At 48.3% G+C, this 22,888-nt stretch overlaps 1 protein-coding gene across 19 annotated transcripts in view; it reads left to right on the forward strand.

The window, feature by feature from the left end:
* The window catches only part of dlg1b (discs large MAGUK scaffold protein 1b), a 72,270-nt gene that overhangs the window by 46,612 nt on the left and 2,770 nt on the right, over positions 1–22,888 (forward strand). For 4 of the 19 annotated variants that reach the window (XM_028019332.1, XM_028019336.1, XM_028019348.1 and 1 more), the window contains 17 exons: positions 170–334; positions 3,453–3,602; positions 11,034–11,129; positions 11,523–11,576; positions 12,347–12,397; positions 12,765–12,889; positions 13,980–14,286; positions 14,377–14,521; positions 15,544–15,673; positions 16,249–16,405; positions 16,478–16,580; positions 16,652–16,766; positions 16,836–17,012; positions 17,146–17,212; positions 19,101–19,200; positions 21,228–21,269; positions 22,348–22,398. In XM_028019332.1, coding sequence (XP_027875133.1) covers positions 170–334; positions 3,453–3,602; positions 11,034–11,129; positions 11,523–11,576; positions 12,347–12,397; positions 12,765–12,889; positions 13,980–14,286; positions 14,377–14,521; positions 15,544–15,673; positions 16,249–16,405; positions 16,478–16,580; positions 16,652–16,766; positions 16,836–17,012; positions 17,146–17,212; positions 19,101–19,200; positions 21,228–21,269; positions 22,348–22,398 — 2,035 coding nt within the window. Of the gene's footprint in view, positions 1–169; positions 335–3,452; positions 3,603–7,112; positions 7,346–11,033; positions 11,130–11,522; positions 11,577–12,346; positions 12,398–12,764; positions 12,890–13,979; positions 14,287–14,376; positions 14,522–15,543; positions 15,674–16,248; positions 16,406–16,477; positions 16,581–16,651; positions 16,767–16,835; positions 17,013–17,145; positions 17,213–19,100; positions 19,201–19,486; positions 19,521–21,227; positions 21,270–22,347; positions 22,399–22,888 lie in introns of those variants that run through there. The other 15 variants (XM_028019341.1, XM_028019343.1, XM_028019345.1 and 12 more) reach the window with 13 other exon arrangements.

Consider the following 22,888-nt stretch of genomic DNA (forward strand, 5'->3'; position numbering starts at 1 on the left):
CATGCTTCCATTCATCACGACGCTTTTGGTTGTGAAGCGGGTCAGAACCGAGCAGTTTGTGTTCAGTTCATCTTGGTCTCTGCCGGGTTCTGGTTGCTGCAGGTTCTGCTGAAGCCTGTCAGTCAGAACTCTGGGCTCTCTGACCCGCTGTCCTTCCTGTCCTCCCCAGAAGTACCGGCACCACGATGAGGACTCGTCCCCCCAGGACCAGAGCTCCCCACCCCTCACGGAGGAAGGGGCGGGGCCAGAGCTGGTCCAGATCGCCGAGAAGAACCTGAACCAGATCGAGAACGTCCACGGATACGTCTCCCACGCCCACATCTCACCTATGAAGGTAGGGGGCGGAGCCTAACACTTCTTCTGTGCTACAGCTGATCTCGATCCTGATCCAGATCCTCAGGTCTACAGGGTTCACAGCAGCAGCTCTCTGAGATGCAGTTCAGTATGGATCTGGATCCAGATCAACATCCAGTCCAGGACCTGACTAGATCCAAATCCGAACTTGATTCACTTTAGTTTGAGATCCAGTTCTGATCTATTTAGATCCAGATCCAGTTTGGATCCAGATCCAGATCCAGTTAACCATGAGGACTGGAGGTTCATATCAGGAGTTTCTTCTCTTCCTGTCTCTCTGTCCATCCGTTGCTCATTCTGGATGTGTTTACCTGTTTACCTGTTCATGTTCCTGTTGCCCCCCGACCTGCATCAGCTGGAGCTCCTCCAGTCAGGATGGAGGAGGCCTCCAGTGACCTCTGACCTCCTTACTGCAGCTCAGGGCTTAGCCATCAGCCAATCAGAGGGAGGATGTTTCTCTCTCTGCTGCCTTCATGTGATTCATCAGGCTCTGAAGCTGCTCTGAGGTCATCCAAGTGTAATCCAGGTCATCCAGGTGTAATCCAGGTCATCCAGGTGTAATCCAGGTCATCCAGGTGTAATCCAGGTCATCCAGGTGTAGTCCAAGTCATCCAGGTGTAGTCCAAGTCATCCAGGTGTAGTCCAAGTCATCCAGGTGTAGTCCAAGTCATGGTTTTAACCTCAGTGTGTTGCGTCCTGCCGGAGCTGCAGTATCACCTGATGTCCACTGGGGGGTTTATGTCCTTAGGATAAACTCAGGATGATTTTAATATTATGGACCGAGCTGCTCTTCATCATCATCATCACAGACTCATATTAATGAATCCTTCCTACCCATAATGCATCTGGCCAGCAGTGTGTGTCCTGCCCTGACCTGGAGCAGATGTTAGCGAGCTAGCTGCTAACGCTGGAGGAAGAAGATGATGATGATGATGAAGAAGTCAAGAGGTCCAGAACCTCATGGCCACCAGCTGGGACCGGTTCTTGTGGGTTCTGGTTGGATGTTCATTCATCCTACTCTGGATGTCTGTAATGTTGGGTTGTCATGACAACCCCAGAGTCACTTTGGTTTAATATCATCTGTAAATGAAACATCCACTGGAGTGGAATAAATCCATAAAAACCAGAGCAGGCGTCAGAAAACGGTTCATCTTCAGGATCTCATGAGTCGAGTCGTTTCTTCCGCAGCGCGGCCTCTGACCTCTGACCTGGTCAGAATGTTCTGCTGCTTCATGTTTCAGTCTGAGGGAGTTTAGACTCAGGGTCACTTCCTGTTCAGGGAGCAGCGGTGCTGAGGGCGCAGTGCTGCCCCCCAGTGGCGACTCAGAGGGAAGCCAACCGCAATGTTCTGGTTTAATCTGATCCGGTTGGACCCTCGGTGCCGCCCGGCTGAGTGGATTTATCGTATGAGTTGATGACTGAAATAACTGTCTAATGAATTAGTAATCAAAGATCCTACAGTTTCCCTCCACATGTAGAAATATGAAACTTTTTAAAGGACATGAAGACGTTTTAGATTTAGATAGTTTCCTCTCTATTGAAAATCCTTTTGATGTTTGAAAGTGAACCAGGTCAGGAAATTATAATTATTTTTATTTTTAAAGTAGTAAATTTGTATGACCTTTGTAGCTGGCATTATTAATTATCCTTATGGCTCTTCTTATAGTGTTTTTAATGATTTTGTTTTTCTATTTTAAGTATTGCTCCAAACTTTGCACAGTAATTAAATATAATAAAACCAGTGAACAGTTTCCTGTAACTCGGTTCGACCCATTTCACCCAATTCTGAAATTATAATAATAATAATAATAATAACTGTTGAACACGTTTTGCTTTTCACTTGTTGACGTTGGAAGGTGTCTGCAGATGCATGGTTGCTCCAAATGTTCAGAATCCACTAAAGGTGAAAACTTTAGTTAGCAATAGATGTTAGCATGTTTAGCATTACCTTTTAGCATGATTAGCATTGCTAAAACAGCAGTCTGTGTCCCCAGAGCAGCGGTGTTCTGCATGTTTTAGATGTGCTCCCGGATCAGAACATCTGGACCCAGTGGTCGGGTCGGTAGGAAGCAGAACCAGCTGAAGGTCTGACAGCGGTGTTGGACACATGCAGGACGTCCGTCTCTGAGGACAGAAGCTGGACAGGCTGTCCTGTCTTCACTCAGTAGCCGGTTCTACACTAAAGGGCGGTCTGGTTCTGATGACCTGTTGCCTTCACTGACCAGAGAAACGTTGGATCTTTGAGTTTCTGATGGATGGTCCTGCTAGACCCCGATGTGTTTCTGGTTCTGAAGCTCTGATCCATCTGGGTTTGTTCTGTTTGATTGGACTCTGAATGAGACCCAGCTGAGACGGTTCTGATGGTTCTGTTTGCTGTCTTGGGTTCTGATCCATGTCTCGTCTGCTCAGTGTCTCCGGTCCCGTCTGCATCGTCACATCATTAAAAACCAACCTGGCTGGTACCGGTCCGTCCTCTGGAACGGACCAGAACCGCCAGCATGCTGCTGTTCTTATGATGTGACCTGTTTCAGAACCTCATTGCTCAGTGGTCCGGTCCAGTCCGGTCCTGTCAGAGTCTCAGTCAGCTGCTCTCTGTCCCTCCATGTGTCTCACTCTTCTTCTGTGGTTTCTGTTTCTGAACTTCCTGTTCCTCCTGATGGCGACCCGCTTTCTTCTTCTGAAGTTTCTGTGCACAGACCCAAACCAGATCCTGGTTCTGATCACCAGCTTGTCCTTTGGCGCCCCCCAGTGGACACTTGCTGTAGCTGAAGCCTCCCTGCTGGGTTCATCATGTCCTCTCGGACAAATCGGACCTCCTGTTAAAGTTCTGGCCGTGTTCAGGACCCAGAACCTCAGAGGTTCCTCAAAACATTCCCAGACTGCCTCCCCTGGGTCCAGAACCCGGTCCAGAACCGGGGTGTTCTCCTTAGTGGACCCTGCTGGTTCAGAACCCAGGGTTTGGGTCCGTGCACGAGGAAACCCAGCAGGCAGAGAAGTGGGAAGTGTCAGAATCTGTTTGGTTCTGTCTGGTTCTCCTGGAGGAGGTCCAGAACCGGTCCAGTCTCAGCTGTTGCCCCTCCCCCCCTGTTGTCCTCCAGGTAGCGTCTCTGGAGTTCCTCCTGGACGGCTCCTCGTCGTTAGGACTCTTCCCCCCGGAGCTCCCGTCCCCCACGCCCTCCGCCCTCTACCCCCACGGAGAGGACAGCCCCCTCCCCTCCTGCTCGTCCAACCCCTACCCCCCCATACAGGTAATACCCCCTGCCCCCGGCTCCCATATGCTGTCCATTAACATGAAATCCAAGCAGAACGGGTTTAGAAACAGAACCGGGTCCGACCGGAACCGTGTGTTCCTGTAACGTTCCTTCAGTCGGATCCGGAATCATTTTTCTTACGTTTCCTTACTAGGTTGATTTAAAATCCGGTTTTCCTGAAAGCTTTTTGATTGGAGCATGGCTCTGACCCGGACCGGAACCAACGGTTCTGGATGGGATGTTGACCTTAGACTGGACAGGAAATGATGTCACCTTTAAGCTGAGCTGGAATGTTAGAATGTTGTTTGGAAAAATGTAGAAATAATTTAATCTGATTATCTCAGAACTTTTATTCTGAATCTTTAGCTATCAAACTTTTTCTTATCATCGGTGCTGGGAACTGTTCTGCTAATGTGCTAATAGCAGAGCTAATCTTAGCGATTTTGCTAACTTTGAAAACATTTAGCGCACTTAGCTTCCCTTAAATACATTTCTCCGGATAAAGTTCAGATTTATTTGGCTGTTTCAGTTGAATGAAGTTTAACATCTGTGTTGAAAGTTGGGGAGACTACTTTAATTCTTTAAGTAGTTAGATATTTATATTCATGCTCTTATTTTGAAGTGGAACACGGCTGTTTACGAAGCAGTTTGTTTCCTTTCTTTTTTTCCCCAAAGAAACTTTGAAAAGGGAAAACATACTACTAAGGAATTAAAGAGATATACAAAAGAAAACACTAAAAATAAATATATACACTGCTCAAAAAAATAAAGGGAACACTTAAACAACACAATATAACTCCAAGTAAATCAAACTTCTGTGAAATCAAACTGTCCACTTAGGAAGCAACACTGATTGACAATCAATTTCACCTGCTGTTGTGCAAATGGAATAGACAACAGGTGGAAATTATTGGCTATTAGCAAGACACACTCAATAAAGGAGTGGTTCTGCAGTTGGGACCACAGACCACTTCTCAGTACCTATGCTGTCTGGCTGATGTTTTGGTCAGTTTTGAATGTTGGTGGTGCTTTCACACTCGTGGTAGCATGAGACGGACTCCACAACCCACACAAGTGGCTCAGGTAGTGCAGCTCATCCAGGATGGCACATCAATGCGAGCTGTGGCAAGAAGGTTTGCTGTGTCTGTCAGCGTAGTGTCCAGAGGCTGGAGGCGCTACCAGGAGACAGGCCAGTACACCAGGAGACGTGGAGGAGGCCGTAGGAGGGCAACAACCCAGCAGCAGGACCGCTACCTCCGCCTTTGTGCAAGAAGGAACAGGAGGAGCACTGCCAGAGCCCTGCAAAATGACCTCCAGCAGGCCACAAATGTGCATGTGTCTGCACAAACGGTTAGAAACCGACTCCATGAGGATGGTATGAGGGCCCGACGTCCACAGATGGGGGTTGTGCTCACAGCCCAACACCGTGCAGGACGCTTGGCATTTGCCAGAGAACACCAGGATTGGCAAATTCGCCACTGGCGCCTTGTGCTCTTCACAGATGAAAGCAGGTTCACACTGAGCACATGTGACAGACGTGACAGAGTCTGGAGACGCCGTGGAGAGCGGTCTGCTGCCTGCAACATCCTTCAGCATGACCGGTTTGGCAGTGGGTCAGTAATGGTGTGGGGTGGCATTTCTTTGGAGGGCCGCACAGCCCTCCATGTGCTCACCAGAGGTAGCCTGACTGCCATTAGGTACCAAGATGAGATCCTCAGACCCCTTGTGAGACCATATGCTGGTGCGGTTGGCCCTGGGTTCCTCCTAATGCAGGACAATGCTAGACCTCATGTGGTTGGAGTGTGTCAGCAGTTCCTGCAAGATGAAGGCATTGAAGCTATGGACTGGCCAGCCCGTTCCCCAGACCTGAATCCGATTGAGCACATCTGGGACATCATGTCTCGCTCCATCCACCAACGTCACGTTGCACCACAGACTGTCCAGGAGTTGGCGGATGCTTTAGTCCAGGTCTGGGAGGAGATCCCTCAGGAGACCATCCGCCACCTCATCAGGAGCATGCCCAGGCGTTGTAGGGAGGTCATACAGGCACGTGGAGGCCACACACAATACTGAGCCTCATTTTGACTTGTTTTAAGGACATTACATTAAAGTTGGATCAGCGTGTAGTGTTATTTCACTTTAATGTTGTGTGTGGCTCCAAATCCAGGCCTCCACTGGTTAATAAATTTGATTTCCATTGATGATTTTTGTGTGATTTTGTTGTCAGCACATTCAACTTTGTACAGAACAAAGTATTCAATGAGAATATTTCTTTCATTCAGATCTAGGATGTGTTATTTGAGTGTTCCCTTTATTTTTTTGAGCAGTGTATATATATAAACAAGATTTAATAATTACATTAAAGATTATAACATCAAAAATAATGTCTAGTTATCAGATCATCAACCCAAGGAACGTGCAACTGAGTAGGAAGACTTTTTAAAAACATATTTATAATATTGATTGAAAAACAGATCAGATTTGATCATTTAAAAAATAAAAAAAATAATCTTTCCTTTTTTTCTTCATCTTCTCTCCAACATCCTGAGGCCCTCATAGCTCCCCCTGGTGGCCCTCCAGAGGACTGTGACCCCCACTTTGAAAAACTCTGCATTAGCCAACAACTATTGCTCTCTAAACTGTGATGATGATATATTCTCCATACCTGGTTCTGACCCAGAGTGGCAGACCAGCTGCAGCGGACATCTTCATCGCGTTCAGTGACTCTGTGGTTCAGGCTACTGCTAACTTGTTTATTGTAACTTGACATTTTCTTTTAATTTTTGTTATATTTGTTGCCGCTTCTTGGCCAAGACTTACTTAAAATAGGTTGTGATCTAAACGGGGTTTTTATTCTGGTAAAAATAAAAGTTAAATAAAAAATAATGGGCCCTCGCTAGCTAGCTAGCTTTTCTGCGGTGACATTTGATCGCTGGCTCGTTTCCGTTGCTAACCTGTATGATGCTACGGGGTTACACAGGTGAAATCCCGCGGGCTTTCTGTCTTTAAGTTCATTAAAAAGTCTTAACTTGTTGAAACCAGCAGCTCCCCTGTGAACAGCGTGAAGCTGAAACAGTCGGTGTGTACCTGGATGTAAATTCAGAACCGGTCCGGTTCCGTCGTGACGGGTCGCACATCTGATGACTCAGCGATTCTCCGGACCCAGATTTCCCCATCGAACCGTTTTCCTTTTTTCTTTCCTTGGAAAAAGGAGCGAAGTGGGACAAAGGTCAGCTGATTGGGCCTCCCTCTGAGCTGAGGAGGAGGAGGAGGAGGAGGAGGAAGAGCAGCGTGATGTTGTCAGACTGCAGAGGGATCAGAGGCGCCGCGCTCGCTGCACGTCCTCCGTCAGCCCTGCAGTCTGTTGTTGCGCCTCAGACAGACGGAGGCTGCCGCTGCAGAGCCATGACCGCCGCCGGGCGGAGGACGCCGCCGCCGCTCCGCCGCGCCTCCTGAAGCCGCCGCTGCAGCGTCCACTCGCCTCCTCAGCCTCCCTGTTTGTGTCGGCGAGGAGGAAGGAGGGGGGCGCCGGGTGGAGCGAAGGCCCCCTCCCATCGTCTGCTCTCCAGCAGCAGCAGCGCTGCCGCCCCGCAGCCCGCAGCAGCAGGAGGCGCCTCGCCGCGCCGCGCCGCGCCACGCCGTGCGGCAGCATGCTGAACTCGGTGTGGTACGCCAAGAAGGTGGGCCGCCGCATCATGGGGACCCTGAGGAGGACGAAGAGGCTGCACCGCCGCCTGCTGGTAGGTTCCCCCCCACTGCTGCGTCACGCTCCGGTCAAGAACAGGAACCCGCTCCGGTCCGGGTCTGAGTCAGGATCCGGTCCGGTTCTGTCCGCTGCAGAACGTTCCGGATCTTCCGGCTGCTCTCGGATCATCGGAGCCGGGTCCGGGTCGGTCCAGAACTGATCTGTTCTGTTGGGATCCGGCCTCTTGCACATGTCTTTCTGCCGTTGCCTAGCAACCCGTGGTGTCCCGGATGCGCTGGACTCCTCAAACACGTCAACATCAGAACACACCCGGCTGGGTCAGAACCGGGTCGCTGCTGCATCTAGAACCGGAGCCCTGCGTGAGCCGGCTCCTGTTCTGGTTCTGTTTGCCTGGCTGTGTCTGGGTCAGAACCGGATCAGAGCAGAGGTTCTGCTGCTGCTTTTTTTTCACAGGACGGTTCTAAACGGGTCGATGCTTCTCAGAACTATCAGCCGGTTCTGACCTCTGACCCGTCATCTGCATGTCCGATTCTGAGAAGTGAGTACTCACGGTTCTGTTCTGGGTTTGGAGTTTGGGTCGGACGCTGTGTCTCATAACCGGGTCGTGTCTGGTTTCTGGTTCTGGTTCTTACTCTTACTGGATCTGCAGGACGGTACCGACCCACAGAACCACCTGAGCAGAATTCATAACCGGGTCTGACACCAGGCGGCTGGGTTCTGAACATTAGGCACTGGTTCTGATCAGAGACCCGGTTCACCATCGGACAGGAGGTTCTGGAGTGTTTTTCAGTTCTGGAGCCAGTTCTTCTGGGTCAGAACCGGACAGTTTCTCTCCAGATGCATCAGAATCTGGAGCTTCCAGAACCGGCCACTGTGGTAGCACCCACAGCCGAACCCGTTCCACCAGCTGGAACCAGAACCAGAGCTGGGTTCTGGTTCTGGGCTCAGTGAGGCGGGCCGACCAGCAGGCGGCGCTGCAGCCTCACCAGACCAGACTTTCAGGAACAGCAAAGGTTCTGTTTGACCCAGTTTACGTGGACCTTCAGAACTACTGTGGATGAGGCGTTCAGGAACCGGGTTCAGCTCGACCCAATGACCCGGTTTTCATGCCAGGACGGATTTCCTTCAGTCCAGAAGGTTCTGATGGTACCAGACACCAGTTTGTTTTTATTTTGGTTTTTTTAGTTCTTGTTTTTTTTTTCTGAAAGGTTCTGATCCTGGAACCCGACCTGTGTGGATCAGAACCAGTACCGGGCTCTGCTCTGAGCAGCTGCAGCTTCCTGTCTGCGTCATCCTGCTGTTGAACCCGGGGGGTCGCATCGATTATTCATGCTCCCCTCCCCCACCCGCTGCTGATTAACTGGCTGCAGAGAGACGAGGAAGGTTGGCTCAGAGGGAGAGCAGGACGGGTTCTGGACGGCCCGGATCAGACACGCCGACCCGGTTCTGAAGGAACCGGCTGCGGAGGATGACGGCGCATCACGCGCGTCAGCCGCTGCCCTGCAGGGCGGAGCGGCGCCTGCTGGACCCGGCTCTCCAGGAGTCCCTCGCCCACCTGCACCCGCTACAGCGCCAGCACGCCATCGAGCTGCACAGGCAGAACCAGAACCGCCTGCAGCTCCAGAACCGCCTGCCGGTCCAGGCGTCGCTGTCCACCTTCACCTCCTGCACCGTCCCGGCTTCCTGCCGCGCCCGCAGCCGCTTCCTGAACCTGCGCGACAGCGTGAAGAAGAACCCGGCCAAGAGCACGGCCAAGATGGCCGACAGCCGCAGGGAGGTCCGCTGGACGCCTTTCGCCCTCAGCAAGGTACCGCAGCCGGACCTACCGGGCCCACCTGAACGACCGGGCCTCAGTCCCAGTAGGTCTGGACCGGACTGACCCGGTTCTGTTGGATTAGCGCTGCGGTCCGGTCGGGCTGTTCAGAGCAGTGGGATGTTTTCCTCTCTACAGTCACCGATTGCTTTCCCAACTTTAGTTATTCTCACATTGATGGTTTTTATTCTCGAATTGATTCATTCAGTGGATTTTCCAATTTTTCTGTTTTTTTTTTTTAGTATTTTTACTCAAACTTTCCCCCTGCAGCACAGAGATCCTCTCTGTTTCAGGAGCGCTCACTCTCCTGGCCGTGGCGCCGCGATGGGAGCGCTGTCGCTCCGTGGCGTTCCAGAAGTAGGGCTGCGGATCGATGCCGTCGATGTTCCCGCCTAAATTTAGCGGCGGCTGGTTTTCCATCAGCTGCTGCGTCAGGTTTTACAGTTGCGTAACAATGATGGAGGCAGCGTGCGGCTCGCTGCATCCTGACGTTTGGAAGATCAGCGACCAGCAGGAAGTTTAACATCCTGAAGGGAAAATTAGGATTCAGTTTTCTAATTCAGTGTCTGTCCGTTTAGAGCTGGAAGGAAGGAGGACCTTCTCCTCCTGTAGGTTCCCATGGCAACAACAGAAAAATATAAAACGTAAACAGTCCCCCAAGTCATGAATCTTTATTTTTGTCATTTTTAAAACAATATTGCTTCTTTTTCTTGGTAGTTTATACATTTATTTTAGCTTAAATTATTGTGTAATTTAAGAAACCAAAATGCAGAATTTCCTATAATTTAGTGATTTTTCTCTCTGCATCTTTTCTGTAGAGTTTTGGCCGCTGCAGCTTCCCGTAGATGTTCTTACCTGGTTGGGGGGCGGAGCTTGATTTATTTAAATGAAATGATTTAAATGATTCATTTAAATGAATCAGATAAGCGGTGAGAGTTTATGGAAGGTTTTCCTTCGTTCATTTTTAAAGCTGAAAACAGAAACAGTTAAACAGACGGAAATAAAACTTAAAGAATCATTAATGAAACTGTTTACAAGGATTTTATGTAGCAATAGTTTGCTGTAGAGTTAAGACAGTTTTATAAAATAGATATTTTATAAAATGTGAAAACATGAGATTTCTGGTTTTGCACATAATCTGAGTTTATGAAGAAATGATTTTAATCTCTGAAATAATTTATGTTCTGAATCTACGTGTTGAACCTGAATAACAGTAAATTTGGACCTTTGGCTTCTGATTCGCATCATCAGATGTGAATCAGAATCAGAATAAATGTTATTTATTATTTAGTTTAATAAATAAGATTAAAACAGAAAAAGTAGAATTAGGTGACTAAAGCATATTCCATAGTTTCATATTTATATTAATGTTCAGCTCATATTCATGAAGCCGTTCGGTCTGCTCTCATGTTTCACTGGTTCTGACCCGACTGATCAGGTTCTAGAACTAAACCGGCTCAGATTCTGTTTCTGGTTCATATTCCAGTCGCTGGTTCTGGTCCAGTTGTTGCGGTTTCTGGCGTTCCGTTGAACTTTAACCTTGTGAGCGTCTAGATTTGGTTTTATGTGGTGACTAAAAGGACATCCACCCCCTGCTGGGGAAGTTCCTGCAGGACGAAGGATTTACCCCACACACACAGACAGACACACGTACACACACACACACACACAGACACACACACACACAGACAGACACACGCACACACACAGACAGACACACACACACGCGCGCGCCCTGTAAGGCGGTGATCCTCAGAGCAGCAGACGGGAGTTTTCAGGAACTCCTCCTCTGATTGGTCGATTCCTCTGACACTTCCAGCTGTTTCAGTCCAGTTCTACTGCATCCTCCATTCTCCTGCTGTTCATCTGTGTTTGTCTGACCTTTGACCCTCACCATGCTATTGTTCAGCAGGCCGAGGCCGCCCCGCCCTGCTCTCCTATAATCCCTGTGATCCCCATCGCTCCAATCCCAGCCGAGACCTCCGCCATCCCCGCAGCATCACAGGTTTCATTTTTTATTTCCCTCACTTTTCTTTCTCTCTCTGTGCTCCATCCATCCATCCATCCATCCATCCATCCAGTGATCCCTTGGTTTGCTTGGCTCCCCGTTTTGTTGTGTTTAGCTCAGTTTCTGTCGTCCAGCTGATGGACGGAGCAGATTAAAGTCGGCAGTCGCTGCAGAAACTCGTCTGGTTTCGGCCAATTAGGAGAGGCAGGAAGCAGGAGCCTCTGGTCCGCCTCACAGCGTCCCGTTCCTTTAATTCCAGCCTTCATGCTTCAGAAGTGCTGCTTCTGCAGTGTGAAGAGGCGCGGCGTGCGTCTGCCTGGCGTTAGCAGGGTGGAGCTCAGGGTTTCTGGTGGATGCTGGTGGTGGTGCTGATGTTTGTTCTCTCCTCAGGCCAATCCTCCGCCTGTGGTGGTCAACACCGACAGCCTGGACATGCCGCCATACGTGAGTCTCCATCAGCTCAAACCAACCGGAAACCAGCCTTACTTAATATTGGCCTGCTAATGCTAGTGTTAGCTCACTGATGCTAATATTACCAACTGATTTTCAGATTTACTGCAGACTTCCAAATGCAGTAGTGAGCCAAATAATTTCAATGCTGAAAATTTTTCTGATTGTTTGAATCTAAAATTGAGACGCAGATTTGAATAATTTACTCGTTCTGTCCTTAGACTCAGTTTGTGTCCAACTCAAATTCATCACCAGAAAAATGAGTGAACGCAGATCGCACCAGAGAAACTTACGATCTGTGTTGGTATACCAGGATGCATGCTAGCACCAGTGTTAGCAGGCCAGCACCAGTGTTAGCAGGCCAGAACCAGTGTTAGCAGGCCAGCACCAGTGTTAGCAGGCCAGAACCAGTGTTAGCAGGCTAACTCTGTTTATTACTTATTTTGATAATAGAAAATAGTTTTTCTGATTTTAACATATTCCACACTTTAGTCTGGCTTCAGTTTACAGTGTATGCTAGTGCTAGATGTAGCATGCTAATGCTAGTATCCACAGTCAGTGACTCAGTTGATCACATACTTCTGTAAACTACAGTTATAGATATTCAGACTTGTAGACTTTTAGAGTCAGATTATGTAAAAAACAAAAACAGTTTTGCAGAGTGAAGTAATGTCAGAAATGTTTGGGCATTTTGAGCTCCAGGCTAATGTGAACGTGTGAATCTGCTCTGTTTCTCATCACCTTCCTGCTGTTTGTGTCTGCAGGTGAACGGGACGGAGGCTGAATATGAGTACGAGGAAATCACACTGGAGAGGGTAAGAACCGGCGGCCGTTTGCTTCAGAGTTTAAACCTGTGATTCATCAGGAACTCTGGATCCGAGTCAAACAAGCTGCAGCGCTTCAGAGTCTCACATCAGCCGGAAATTTGGGTTTAAAACTCATTTAATCTGAAGCCGTCTCAGAAAAGTCCTAAAAAGTTTAGTAAAACCTCCAACATGGAAGCAGCAGCAGGTTTCTGTAAATCCGTCCCAAACCAGACAGAAACACTGTAGGTGTGACTCAGCACTTACTGTGTTTTATTGAGATGTTTTTGTTATTTAATGAGACTGGAAAGTCTAAGAAATACTTCAATTATCATCATAAAAACATGGAAGCTGAGCATGTTTTGTGGTTTTGATGCAGGGAAACTCTGGGCTGGGCTTCAGCATCGCCGGAGGGACGGACAACCCCCACATCGGTGAAGACCCCAGCATCTTCATCACCAAAGTCATCCCTGGAGGGGCAGCCGCTCAGGATGGACGGCTCAGGTAGCAGCGCTTTTCATGAGGATCCTCTCTTTGTGGTTTAACCGTGATGCTGTAACCATGGCAATGCTCAGATCCGTCCAACCAGATCTTCAGATTTTTTACATCTATCCTGATTAAAAGTTTCAGAAAACAGATTATCAGGGAACAGCATCGCTGCGCCATGTTGACGGCTAGGCTAACTGCAGCTACTGTAGAACAATGGCAGCTCCAGGTTGTAGGCTAGTGTTTATCTGAGGTTAAGATCCCAGCATTAACCAAAGAGCATTGTGGGTAAGACACCAGACACATGAAGGAAACGGAGAACGTGACGACTTTGTTTCTTAATGAGCAGAAAAACTCATTCAGGTGTCCAGACATCAGTCTTAAATTAATGTTTCTATAAATACATTAAATTCATTAAAATATGTCATTCTTAAATATGTTAATCACACATTGTTGTGCTGGAGAGTTTAATCTTTTATATGTGAAGTTGTTGTACTAAGATAATTTTACTAATTTTAGATTAGACAGTTAATATGCTGCACTCATGGAAAATATAATGGATAACAGTTAGCATGTCAGCTTGATAAGTGACACTCTGGTGTTATTGTTAGCATAAAATCTCACATGAGTAAAACTGTTAATTTTAGTAAAGCAAAGGTAGCGTGAACCGTTAGCGTGAACCGTTAGCTTCAGAAGCTTCAGCTTTAAGCCTCCATCTTATATTTTACTTCCACTGAATCAGTTTGGATGTTTTATTTTCCTCTGCAGTAAAGCTCATAACTCATTACTGATGTGTATTTATGAAATATTGACTCCAGATAAACACATGATCCAAATCAAACTGAAAAAAGGTTTATTGAATTCTGATGAAGGTATAACGTTTCTCCCAGGACTTTAATTAATTTGTTTTAACAAAATAAGGAAGAAATTTAATCAAATATTTTAAAGGTGGGAATAAAGTGGGTCAAGATTTTATGACATGACAATAATTGATGTTCATAAACTGTTTGGTTCTGCTTCAGCATCAGGGAAGGCCGGCCCTGATGATGATGATGATGATGAGCTCAGGTTGCCTGTTGATACCTGTTGTGTTTGCGTTGCGTCTCAGGGTGAACGACGTCATCCTGCGGGTGAACGAGGTGGACGTCCGGGACGTAACCCACAGCCGGGCCGTGGAGGCGCTGAAGGAGGCGGGGTCTCTGGTGCGCCTCTACATCCGGCGGAGGAAACCACTGTCAGAGAAGATGATGGAGATCAAGCTGGTGAAAGGACCCAAAGGTCTGGGCTTCAGCATCGCGGGCGGCGTCGGGAACCAGCACATCCCCGGAGACAACAGCATCTACGTAACCAAGATCATCGAAGGCGGCGCCGCGCAGAAGGACGGCAGGCTGCAGATCGGAGACAAGCTGCTGGCTGTGAGTCACTGAACCGCAGAGCCAACATGGCCGCCGGGCGCTCTGGTGTCCATCATGGCCGCCCTCTGATGTTCCTCTCTGTGTTTCCAGGTGAACAGCGTCTGTCTGGAGGAGGTGACCCACGAACACGCCGTCACTGCCTTGAAAAACACTCCTGATGTTGTCTACTTGAAAGTGGCAAAACCCAACAGTGTCTTCATGAACGACAGCTTCGCCCCGCCAGACCTCACCAACTGTGAGTCCAGCTGCTGCTGCAGCCGCCAGAACCTTCCTCTGGTTCCCGAAAGTTCCTTAAATGATTCCCTTCTTGCTGCCGGATCTCCAGTAGATCACCAAACATTCCCTCTGTTTGTTGGGAATCTCTGGAATCAGCAACAGTTTCTACAGAGCCATTGGTGCTTTCACATGTCGCCATAAATGTTCCAATAACAGAAAAAAGTTGCCAGATTTGTCATTAGTTTCAAAAAGAAAACAGAATTTCACTAGATCTGTTGCTATAAAAGAAAATCTCTGGAGCGTCTGAAAAGTTGCTACATGTAGAGACAAAGTTGCTGAGTTGGTATCGATGTTTCTCTCGTCCTGACCTCGATCACCTCTCCACTCATTTGGCCACGCCCATCAGGCTATCTTGGCTCCGCCCCTTTTGGTGCATTTGTTTCTAAAATTTGTGGGCGTGGCTAAGCGTTGACAGTTATATGGAAACTAACTGCCAAACTTAACCTCACTTTAAGTTCTTAAATTGAGTTTGTATCAGTGAGTTTTTGAATGAGAAGTGGAGAGATGTTGGATTTATTGGGATTTTCTTTTTGGGTTCTTTTGTTTGTTTTACCCCTCCAGGGGTCTTTTTGTGGTTCTAGTGTCCCTTATTTGACAGTAGGCTGACAGGAAACGGGGAAGGAGAGGGGGGAAGACATGCGGCAAACGTCGTCGGGTCCGGGAGTCGAACCCGCGACGGCCGCGTCGAGGACTCAAGGCCTCCAAATATGGGTCGTGCTAACCGCTACGCCACCACGGCACACCCGGGATTTTCTTTTTGTTTGGAGTTTTTCTTAATTCCTGATGATCGTGGAAATCTGAAAAATCTTTGGGAATATGGAAAACCTTCCGGTTATTTCTGAGTTTATTTGAAGCAAAGCGAGCTGATTGGCTCCCCCCGACAGCTCCGGTCTCCATCAGTTGGTAACCGGCGCCAACAGGTGGGGGAGGGGCCAGGTGGGGTCCTGTATTCACCTGCTCCTCTCTCCGGTTCTGTTCCAGCCTACACGCAGCACATGGAGAACCATATCAGCCCCCCCAGCTTCCTGGGCCAGGCCGTCCCCCCGCCGGCGTCGTCTGGGCGATACTCGCCGACGCCGAAGGGCATTCTGGGAGAAGATGACGTCACACGGTGAGGACATCGTTTAGGTTTCCTGATGCTTGTTGCTTCCAGCAGCCAGACTCTCTTTGGGTTTTCCGGATCAGAACCAGTGAGGCTAACATGAACTGTAGTTCAGTAACTGCTGAGGGTTTCTATATTGAACCATCATGGATGATGATGGTTCAGTTATTTAACCCCGGCTGATTCTGGGAACAAAACGCTTCAGGTTTCATTTCCCCCTAACTTTCACTTTTCCAGTTTTATTAGAACCTGAACAGTAACAGAAAGAGATACATGAAAAATAAACGATCAGCCAAGGAGTTATAACAAACTGCAGGCTTTAACTGTTTACAGTGAACCCTGGTAACCATCGGGGTCAAGGTTCACAGCCTGTAACAAACACCTGACTCTCCCTCTAAAAGAGTCAGATATTACTGCAGATTTTAACAGCTCAATATTTCTCATTATACATCAACACACACAGTGGGAATCATTTATCACAACTACAGAAGCTAATAAATACAAACGGCTGGAGCTCCTGGATTGGCTGCTTTGCTAACCAGAGGTCACCTGACCTGAGGATGACGATGGCTGTGTGACCGCAGGGAGCCGAGGAAGGTGGTTCTGCACCGCGGGGCGACGGGTCTGGGCTTCAACATCGTGGGCGGCGAGGACGGAGAGGGCATCTTCATCTCCTTCATCCTGGCCGGCGGTCCGGCCGACCTGAGCGGGGAGCTGAGGAAAGGAGACCGCCTGGTGTCGGTAGGAGCTCCGCCCATTAAACCGTCCCGCACTCTGATTGGTTCCAACAAACAGGTGATGTTCCACCTCCAGGTGAACGGCGTGGACCTCCGGAACGCCACACACGAGCAGGCCGCCGCCGCCCTGAAGAACGCCGGCCAGACGGTGACCATCGTCGCCCACTACAGGCCAGAAGGTGAGGCTACCTGAGGAAGGACGGCCTCAGGACTCACCTTGGCATCACTGACCGCCGTGTTCTGTGCTCAGAGTACAGCCGCTTCGAGGCCAAGATCCACGACCTGCGGGAGCAGATGATGAACAGCAGCATCAGCTCGGGCTCCGGGTCGCTGCGGACGAGTCAGAAGAGGTCTCTCTACGTCAGGTGAGGTGGTTCACCTGGAGGTCAGCAGAGACCAACCGTTTCATTCACTGCGTTTGTCTCGCATCTCAGAGCTCTGTTTGAGTACGACAAGACGCGGGACTCGGGTCTGCCCAGCCAGGGCCTCAACTTCAAGTTCGGAGACATCCTGCATGTGGTGAACGCCTCGGACGACGAGTGGTGGCAGGCCCGGCACCTGACGCCTCAGGGGGAGCAGGAGGAGGTGGGAGTGATCCCCAGCAAGAGGAGGTGAGTCCCAGCGGAGACCCAGTGGGACCTGCTGATGAGACCAGAACGATCCTACGCTTGGTTTGATCCTCCGGTTGACGACAGCAGCTCCATGCTTTTTGCTCAACTGTTTCTTCTTCTGTGGTTTCTGCAGAGTGGAGAAGAAGGAGCGAGCGAGGTTAAAGACGGTGAAGTTCAACGCCAAGTCAAGAGACCGAGGGGTGAGTGCTGAAAGAAACCAGAAGATGCTTAAAGTACCATGGTCTCTGCTTTTAGAGTAGAGCTGATCAAATGTTTGAAACATTTTATCTGCTGCATGACCTTTGACCCTCTGCCTCCAGCAATGTGGATTTAAAGTGTTTGAGCTGCTGCCACTTGATCTCTCCACCTTCTAATGACTAATGTCTGCAGCCTCTGGCCGTTAGCCACCGCTAGCCCGTTAACCGAATGCTAGCCACTGCTAGCCCGTTAACAGACTGTTAGCCACCGCTAGCCCGTTAACCGAATGCTAGCCACCGCTAACCCGTTAACCGACTGTTAGCCACCGCTAGCTCGTTAACAGACTGTTAGCCACCGCTAGCCCATTAACCGAATGCTAGCCACCGCTAGCCCGTTAAGCGACTGGTAGCCATCGCTAGCCCGTTAACTGACTGTTTGCCACCGCTAGCCCGTTAACAGACTGTTAGCCACCGCTAGCCCATTAACCAAATGCTAGCCACTGCTAGCCTGTTAACAGACTGTTAGCCACTGCTAGCCTCTTAACCATTACCAGCTTCTTGTTCATTAACAATTAGCAACCTCAGGCCAGATAACCTTTTGCATTCTCTAGTCCGTTAACAGCCTCTGCAGCATTAACAGCTAGTCTGTTAGTCGTTAGTCGTCTCAGGCTTGTTAACCTTTGACCTGGCCTCTGATCCGTACCAACGGACAAGAGATTAGCAACCTCCTGTCCGTTAGTATTTTCTTGTTCATTAACTGCCTCTGGTGCATTGACCGTTGGCAACGCCTGGACCGTTAGCCGTTAGCAGTGCCTGGACCGTTAGCAGCCTCTGGCCTGTTAGCCATTAGCATCATCTGACCCGTTAGCAGCCTCTTAGCCTTTAGCAGCATGCCCACCTGAGACTCAGCAGCAGCTCTCCCTTTAGAACATGTGCTACTTTAACACGCGTCGCCCACAGAGCCTGCATGACCTCCGACCCCCTCACAAAGAAACGCTTGACATTGATGTCTGACTGCCTGCTTCGTCCCTCCCTCCTCTTCCTCTCTCTGATCCCATCGGTCTCTCCAGCAGCTCGAACGTCTGGAGACTAAAAGGAGAATAAATAACTAAACTGTAGACAAAATGATAAATTATTATCATTTAGTTACATGTAGAAATAAGCAGCTTTTTACTAAATGATCCTAAATTAATTAAGAATAATTAAATTACAGTGCTGTCCTCTGGTGGCCAAAACATGATTTAATTTATAACTAAATATTTCTAGAAAATGATGTTTTCATTATCTTGTTTTAATTCAAATATATTTAACTTGTTTTATTCTATGTTGCTCAGCGTCATTTTAGCTGAGCTGTGATTGGTTAGAGCGAGTCCTTCTGGTCGACCAGATCATGTTTCAGATTAACATCCAGCTGAGTTTAATCTGCATAAATTAATTTAATGGATTAAAATCCAGATTGGATGTGAATTAACGGGTCGGGACACTGATGGCCCAGCAGCTGACTGACAGCAACAGGCGGAGGAGGGGAGCCGTTTGTCCAAACCAAGCTGTGGAACCAGAACCGGGCCTGGCCAGGACGGGTCCACAGCTTCCTGCCTGCTGCCTCTAACTTCCTGCTCGTCCTCGGCATGCCCCCTCCCTCCTCTTCCTCACCGCTGTGCTGCCTTCACTGACTCTGAGGAAATCCCAGCCTCAGAAGCTCCAAAAGAACCACAGTTATCAGACCAGGCCGGGACCAGAACCTCTGGCTCCGGGACCCAGATGTGGTCCAGGGCCTGACCTTTGACCTCTGAGCCGTCTGTGCCGTTAGCACCAGAGAATCAGCGCGTCATCATCCAGCCCTCTTCCTCTCCCGTTTTGTTTTCACGCCCTTCACCTTCCTCTTCCTCAGCAGTCCGTCAATGACAAGCGTAAAAAGAACCTCTTTACCCGAAAGTTTCCTTTCTACAAGAGCAAAGAGCCGAGCGAGCAGGAGACCAGCGACGCCGACCGTAAGTTCCCGCCGGCCCGTTGCTCCGCGGCAGGAGGAGAGATCAGCTGGCGGTGGCACGCGCAGCGGTCGTCATGGCAACAGCCCTGAGCTCCCAACAACCTCTCAGATTGGGCTAACGGCTAAAACCGATCCAGAACCCCAAACAGGAAGTCCCTCCTTCCTCTTCCTGCGGGAGCCAACATGGCCGCCCTGCCGACCTGCTGCGCTTCCTCTGCTCTCTCGTCTGCCGCCGGATCTCAGTAACTCTGTGTTTCTCTGGTTGTTTCTGTTTCTGCCGACCGCAGGACAACAACGACGACCCGTCCAACAAGAGCCACAGTGAGTAGAAACGGGCGGCGGGCCGAGCGTCTCCACCAGGAGGACGCCTGTCCATGCCGTTCCCACTGTCCCTCTGCGGGGACGTCCTTCTGTCCCTCTGGAGGGACGTCCTGCTGTCCCTCTGGGGGGTCATTCTGCCATCCCTCTGGGGGGACGTCCTGCCGTCCCTCTGGAGGGACGTCCTACTGGAGGGACGTGCTGCTGAGGGCCGACCGGCTTCTGACGGGTTGCAGCTAAAAAAAACTAGAAAAATTGGATTCATAATTCCTTTATTAATTATATATAATTATAAATATTTAATATTTTATAGTAGCTTTTTAGTAAATTTTCAGGGGGGGTTTCAGTTGCAGCTCAGAATTGATTCTGAAAAGTAAAATGTTTTTATAGTTTTTATCCTGGTGGAGACGCAGGCTGAGACCTTCCTCCTCCTCTTCCTCCTCAGACCTTCATGGATCCGTTTGTTTCTCATCTGCGTTTCGTTTCGTTTCGTTTCGTCTCGTTGCTCCACAGTCGGTCCAACATCCTGGACCTTCTCAAAATTCAATAATTCAAATTTAAACTTTATTTTTGCCAAAGGGACATTAAATGTTGGTGTATCTCAGACAGTTTAAGAATCCTCAGTCGTTGTGGACAGTGATGCTGTGGGCTGGAAGGAGCTCCTGTAGCAGTCAGTCTCGCAGTGAATCTGAAGAGGCCTCTGACTGAAGACTGCATGGCAGCCTCATGCTAACAGTTCAGTATCCAGCCAGCAGAGACGATGTTCCACAGCAACACACTGGATGACTCCACCAGCTGTTAGCAGCTCTGCTAATCCACCTCCCTTGCTTTTGCTCCTCTGACTGTTTGGTCAGAGAGATGCTGGAGTTGGGGATAAGATCCTTCAGCTATGTTCCACTGAATGAATGTAAAACTCTTAGTGATGCTCTGAACTTCCTCCTTTTCGCTGCTTCATCAAGCTTTTCACTCCTCTGGCCTTTGGGGTCAAAGTTCATTTGATTATTTGAACTTTTGAGACTCTAATCTGCTGCTCCAGGTGTATAAATAGCATCTTGTTGCCATGGTTACGCATCATAACTACAGTAAAGTCAGAGCAGAAATCCTTCCAGCTGCACAGCGGTCTGGAACAGAACCAGCCAGAACCACGGAAATGTTCTGACGGTTCCCAGATGGAGCAGAAACTTCCTGGTTCCATCAGAATCTGACCCGGAAGTTACATCTGGGTTCAGATAGGTTCTGCTGCTTCAGGAAGCTCCAGCTGTCAGTTGGACCGAACCTTTCCAACCCAGAAGGATAGCAGAGTGGAACCAGAACCAGAGCATGTTGGACCTCTTAGTGATGGACCAATCAGAGAGCTGGATCAGAGTTCAGACCTGGTTCTGTCCAGCTGGACTTTACAGAACCGGACCATCCTGGTTCCCCCAATGGTATGATCTGGAACCAGAACCTACAGTCTGACCCGGTTCTGACCCAGCTTCATGGACCGGGTCATCGGGCCTCTGAGCTGCTGGACGTGTCCAGCTGACCTCAGATGTTTAATCAAGGCTTTTATTGTGAAAGGTTCAGTTTGGAGGCTCCTGATTGGTTGGTTGTGTGTTTAAATGACTCTGTTACCATCTGTGCATCATTATATTTCTGTGAACTCATAAAACTTGGAGCAAAGCATTGTGGGAACGCTGGCGTCTGATTGGCTGTTTCCTGTGATTTCAGAACATGTGACGTCTAACGCCAGCGATAGTGAAAGTAGCTACCGTAAGTTTTCCTGCCGTTCTGGTTCACTAACGATCTGAAGCCTGACGGCTAACCCATTAGCTTAACGAATGCTATCTGCTGATTGGTTTATATCGGCTAACCCATTAGCTTAACGAATGCTAACTGCTGATTGGTTTATACCGGCTAACCCATTAGCTTAACGAATGCTAACTGCTGATTGGTTTATACCGGCTAACCCATTAGCTTAACGAATGCTAACTGCTGATTGGTTTATACCGGCTAACCCACTAATTAGCTTAACGAACTCTGACTGCTGATTGGACAGATAAAGCATGACATCACAGTTTGTCTGTTTAATTAAAGTTTCTTCAGGCTGGTTCTGTTCTGGTTCTGGATTTCTTTGTTTTTGGACCTTTAAATGGAAACTGATGATCTGCAGGAAGTTTATGATTTATGGTTTCAGTTTTCTGTCTGTGGAGCTTTAAATATTTAATTTCCACCTCAGATTGAGATTATTGATTATCATGTTTATGAAAAACATCTGGATTATTTATCTTTTATTTCATTTGAAAAGTTTTCATATTTCATCACATTCATATTTATCACTGGTGATTAAATTAAACTGGTCTATGAACCCAACCAGTCCCAGTCTGAACTGGTTCTGGTTCTGTTTGGTGAGGCAGCTCCAGAAGCTTTCCGGTGGTACCAGAACCGACCCGGTGATACCAATGTGATGATTCTGGATCGTATCTTGAGCTGCAGGCCACAGACAGAACCTGAATCTAAACCAGAATTTAACCTGATGGAATCGGGTCCGGTTCCAGGTCCGGTTCCAGATCCGGTTCCTCATTTTAACCTGAGCTCTGCTGACTTTGTAAAGTTTTAAATAAACGTTTTTTTGTTTCTGGTCGTTGATTTAAATGTTTATTCCTGAAATCGAGGAGCCGGTCCGTCTGTCTGTCCATTCTCCTGTTTCTCCTGCTGCCCTTCGTCCCTCAGCACCACTCTTCCTCCTCCTCCTCCTCCTCTTCCTCCTCCTCCTCTTCTTTCTCCTCCTCCTCTTCCTCCTCCTCCTCTTCTTCCTCCTCCTCCGTGTAACGTCTCTGTTTGTCCTCAGGTGGGCAGGATGAGTACGTTCTGTCGTATGAACCCGTCGTGCAGCAGGAAGGTGAGTTCTCCAGAACCGGCCCAGTCCGCCTGACTGGTGATTCAGATCGAAGCTGAAAGAATCACAGATTTAACTCAGAACCAATCAGAACCTCAGCGGTTCTCCTGGGTTCCTCCTCATCCATCAGAACCTCCAGATTGTTTGGAATAATAATAAAATATTTCTGATTCGGATTATTAAAGAATCCAGAAAAAAAACTTGAAATGTTCTGGATTCATCGACTCAGTTTAAAATTATCATTATTACTGGATACTAAATATTAAAACTACATTTTTTACTAATATATAAAATGTAGAACTTGATAAGCTACATAACAGAAAAATGAAAATATATTTCAGTGATGTTTAAATAAATTCATGAAATTTAAGTATAGATTTATGATGATAGTATTTTTTAATTACAGGTTTAATGATTTTGTAATTTAACATAAATAATTTATTGGTTTACATTGTAAATAAAAAAGTAAAAATATTTTCATCAAATTAAAAGA

Source organism: Xiphophorus couchianus, chromosome 6, assembly GCF_001444195.1.
Source record: "Xiphophorus couchianus chromosome 6, X_couchianus-1.0, whole genome shotgun sequence".
Classification (NCBI taxonomy): Eukaryota; Metazoa; Chordata; class Actinopteri; order Cyprinodontiformes; family Poeciliidae; genus Xiphophorus; species Xiphophorus couchianus.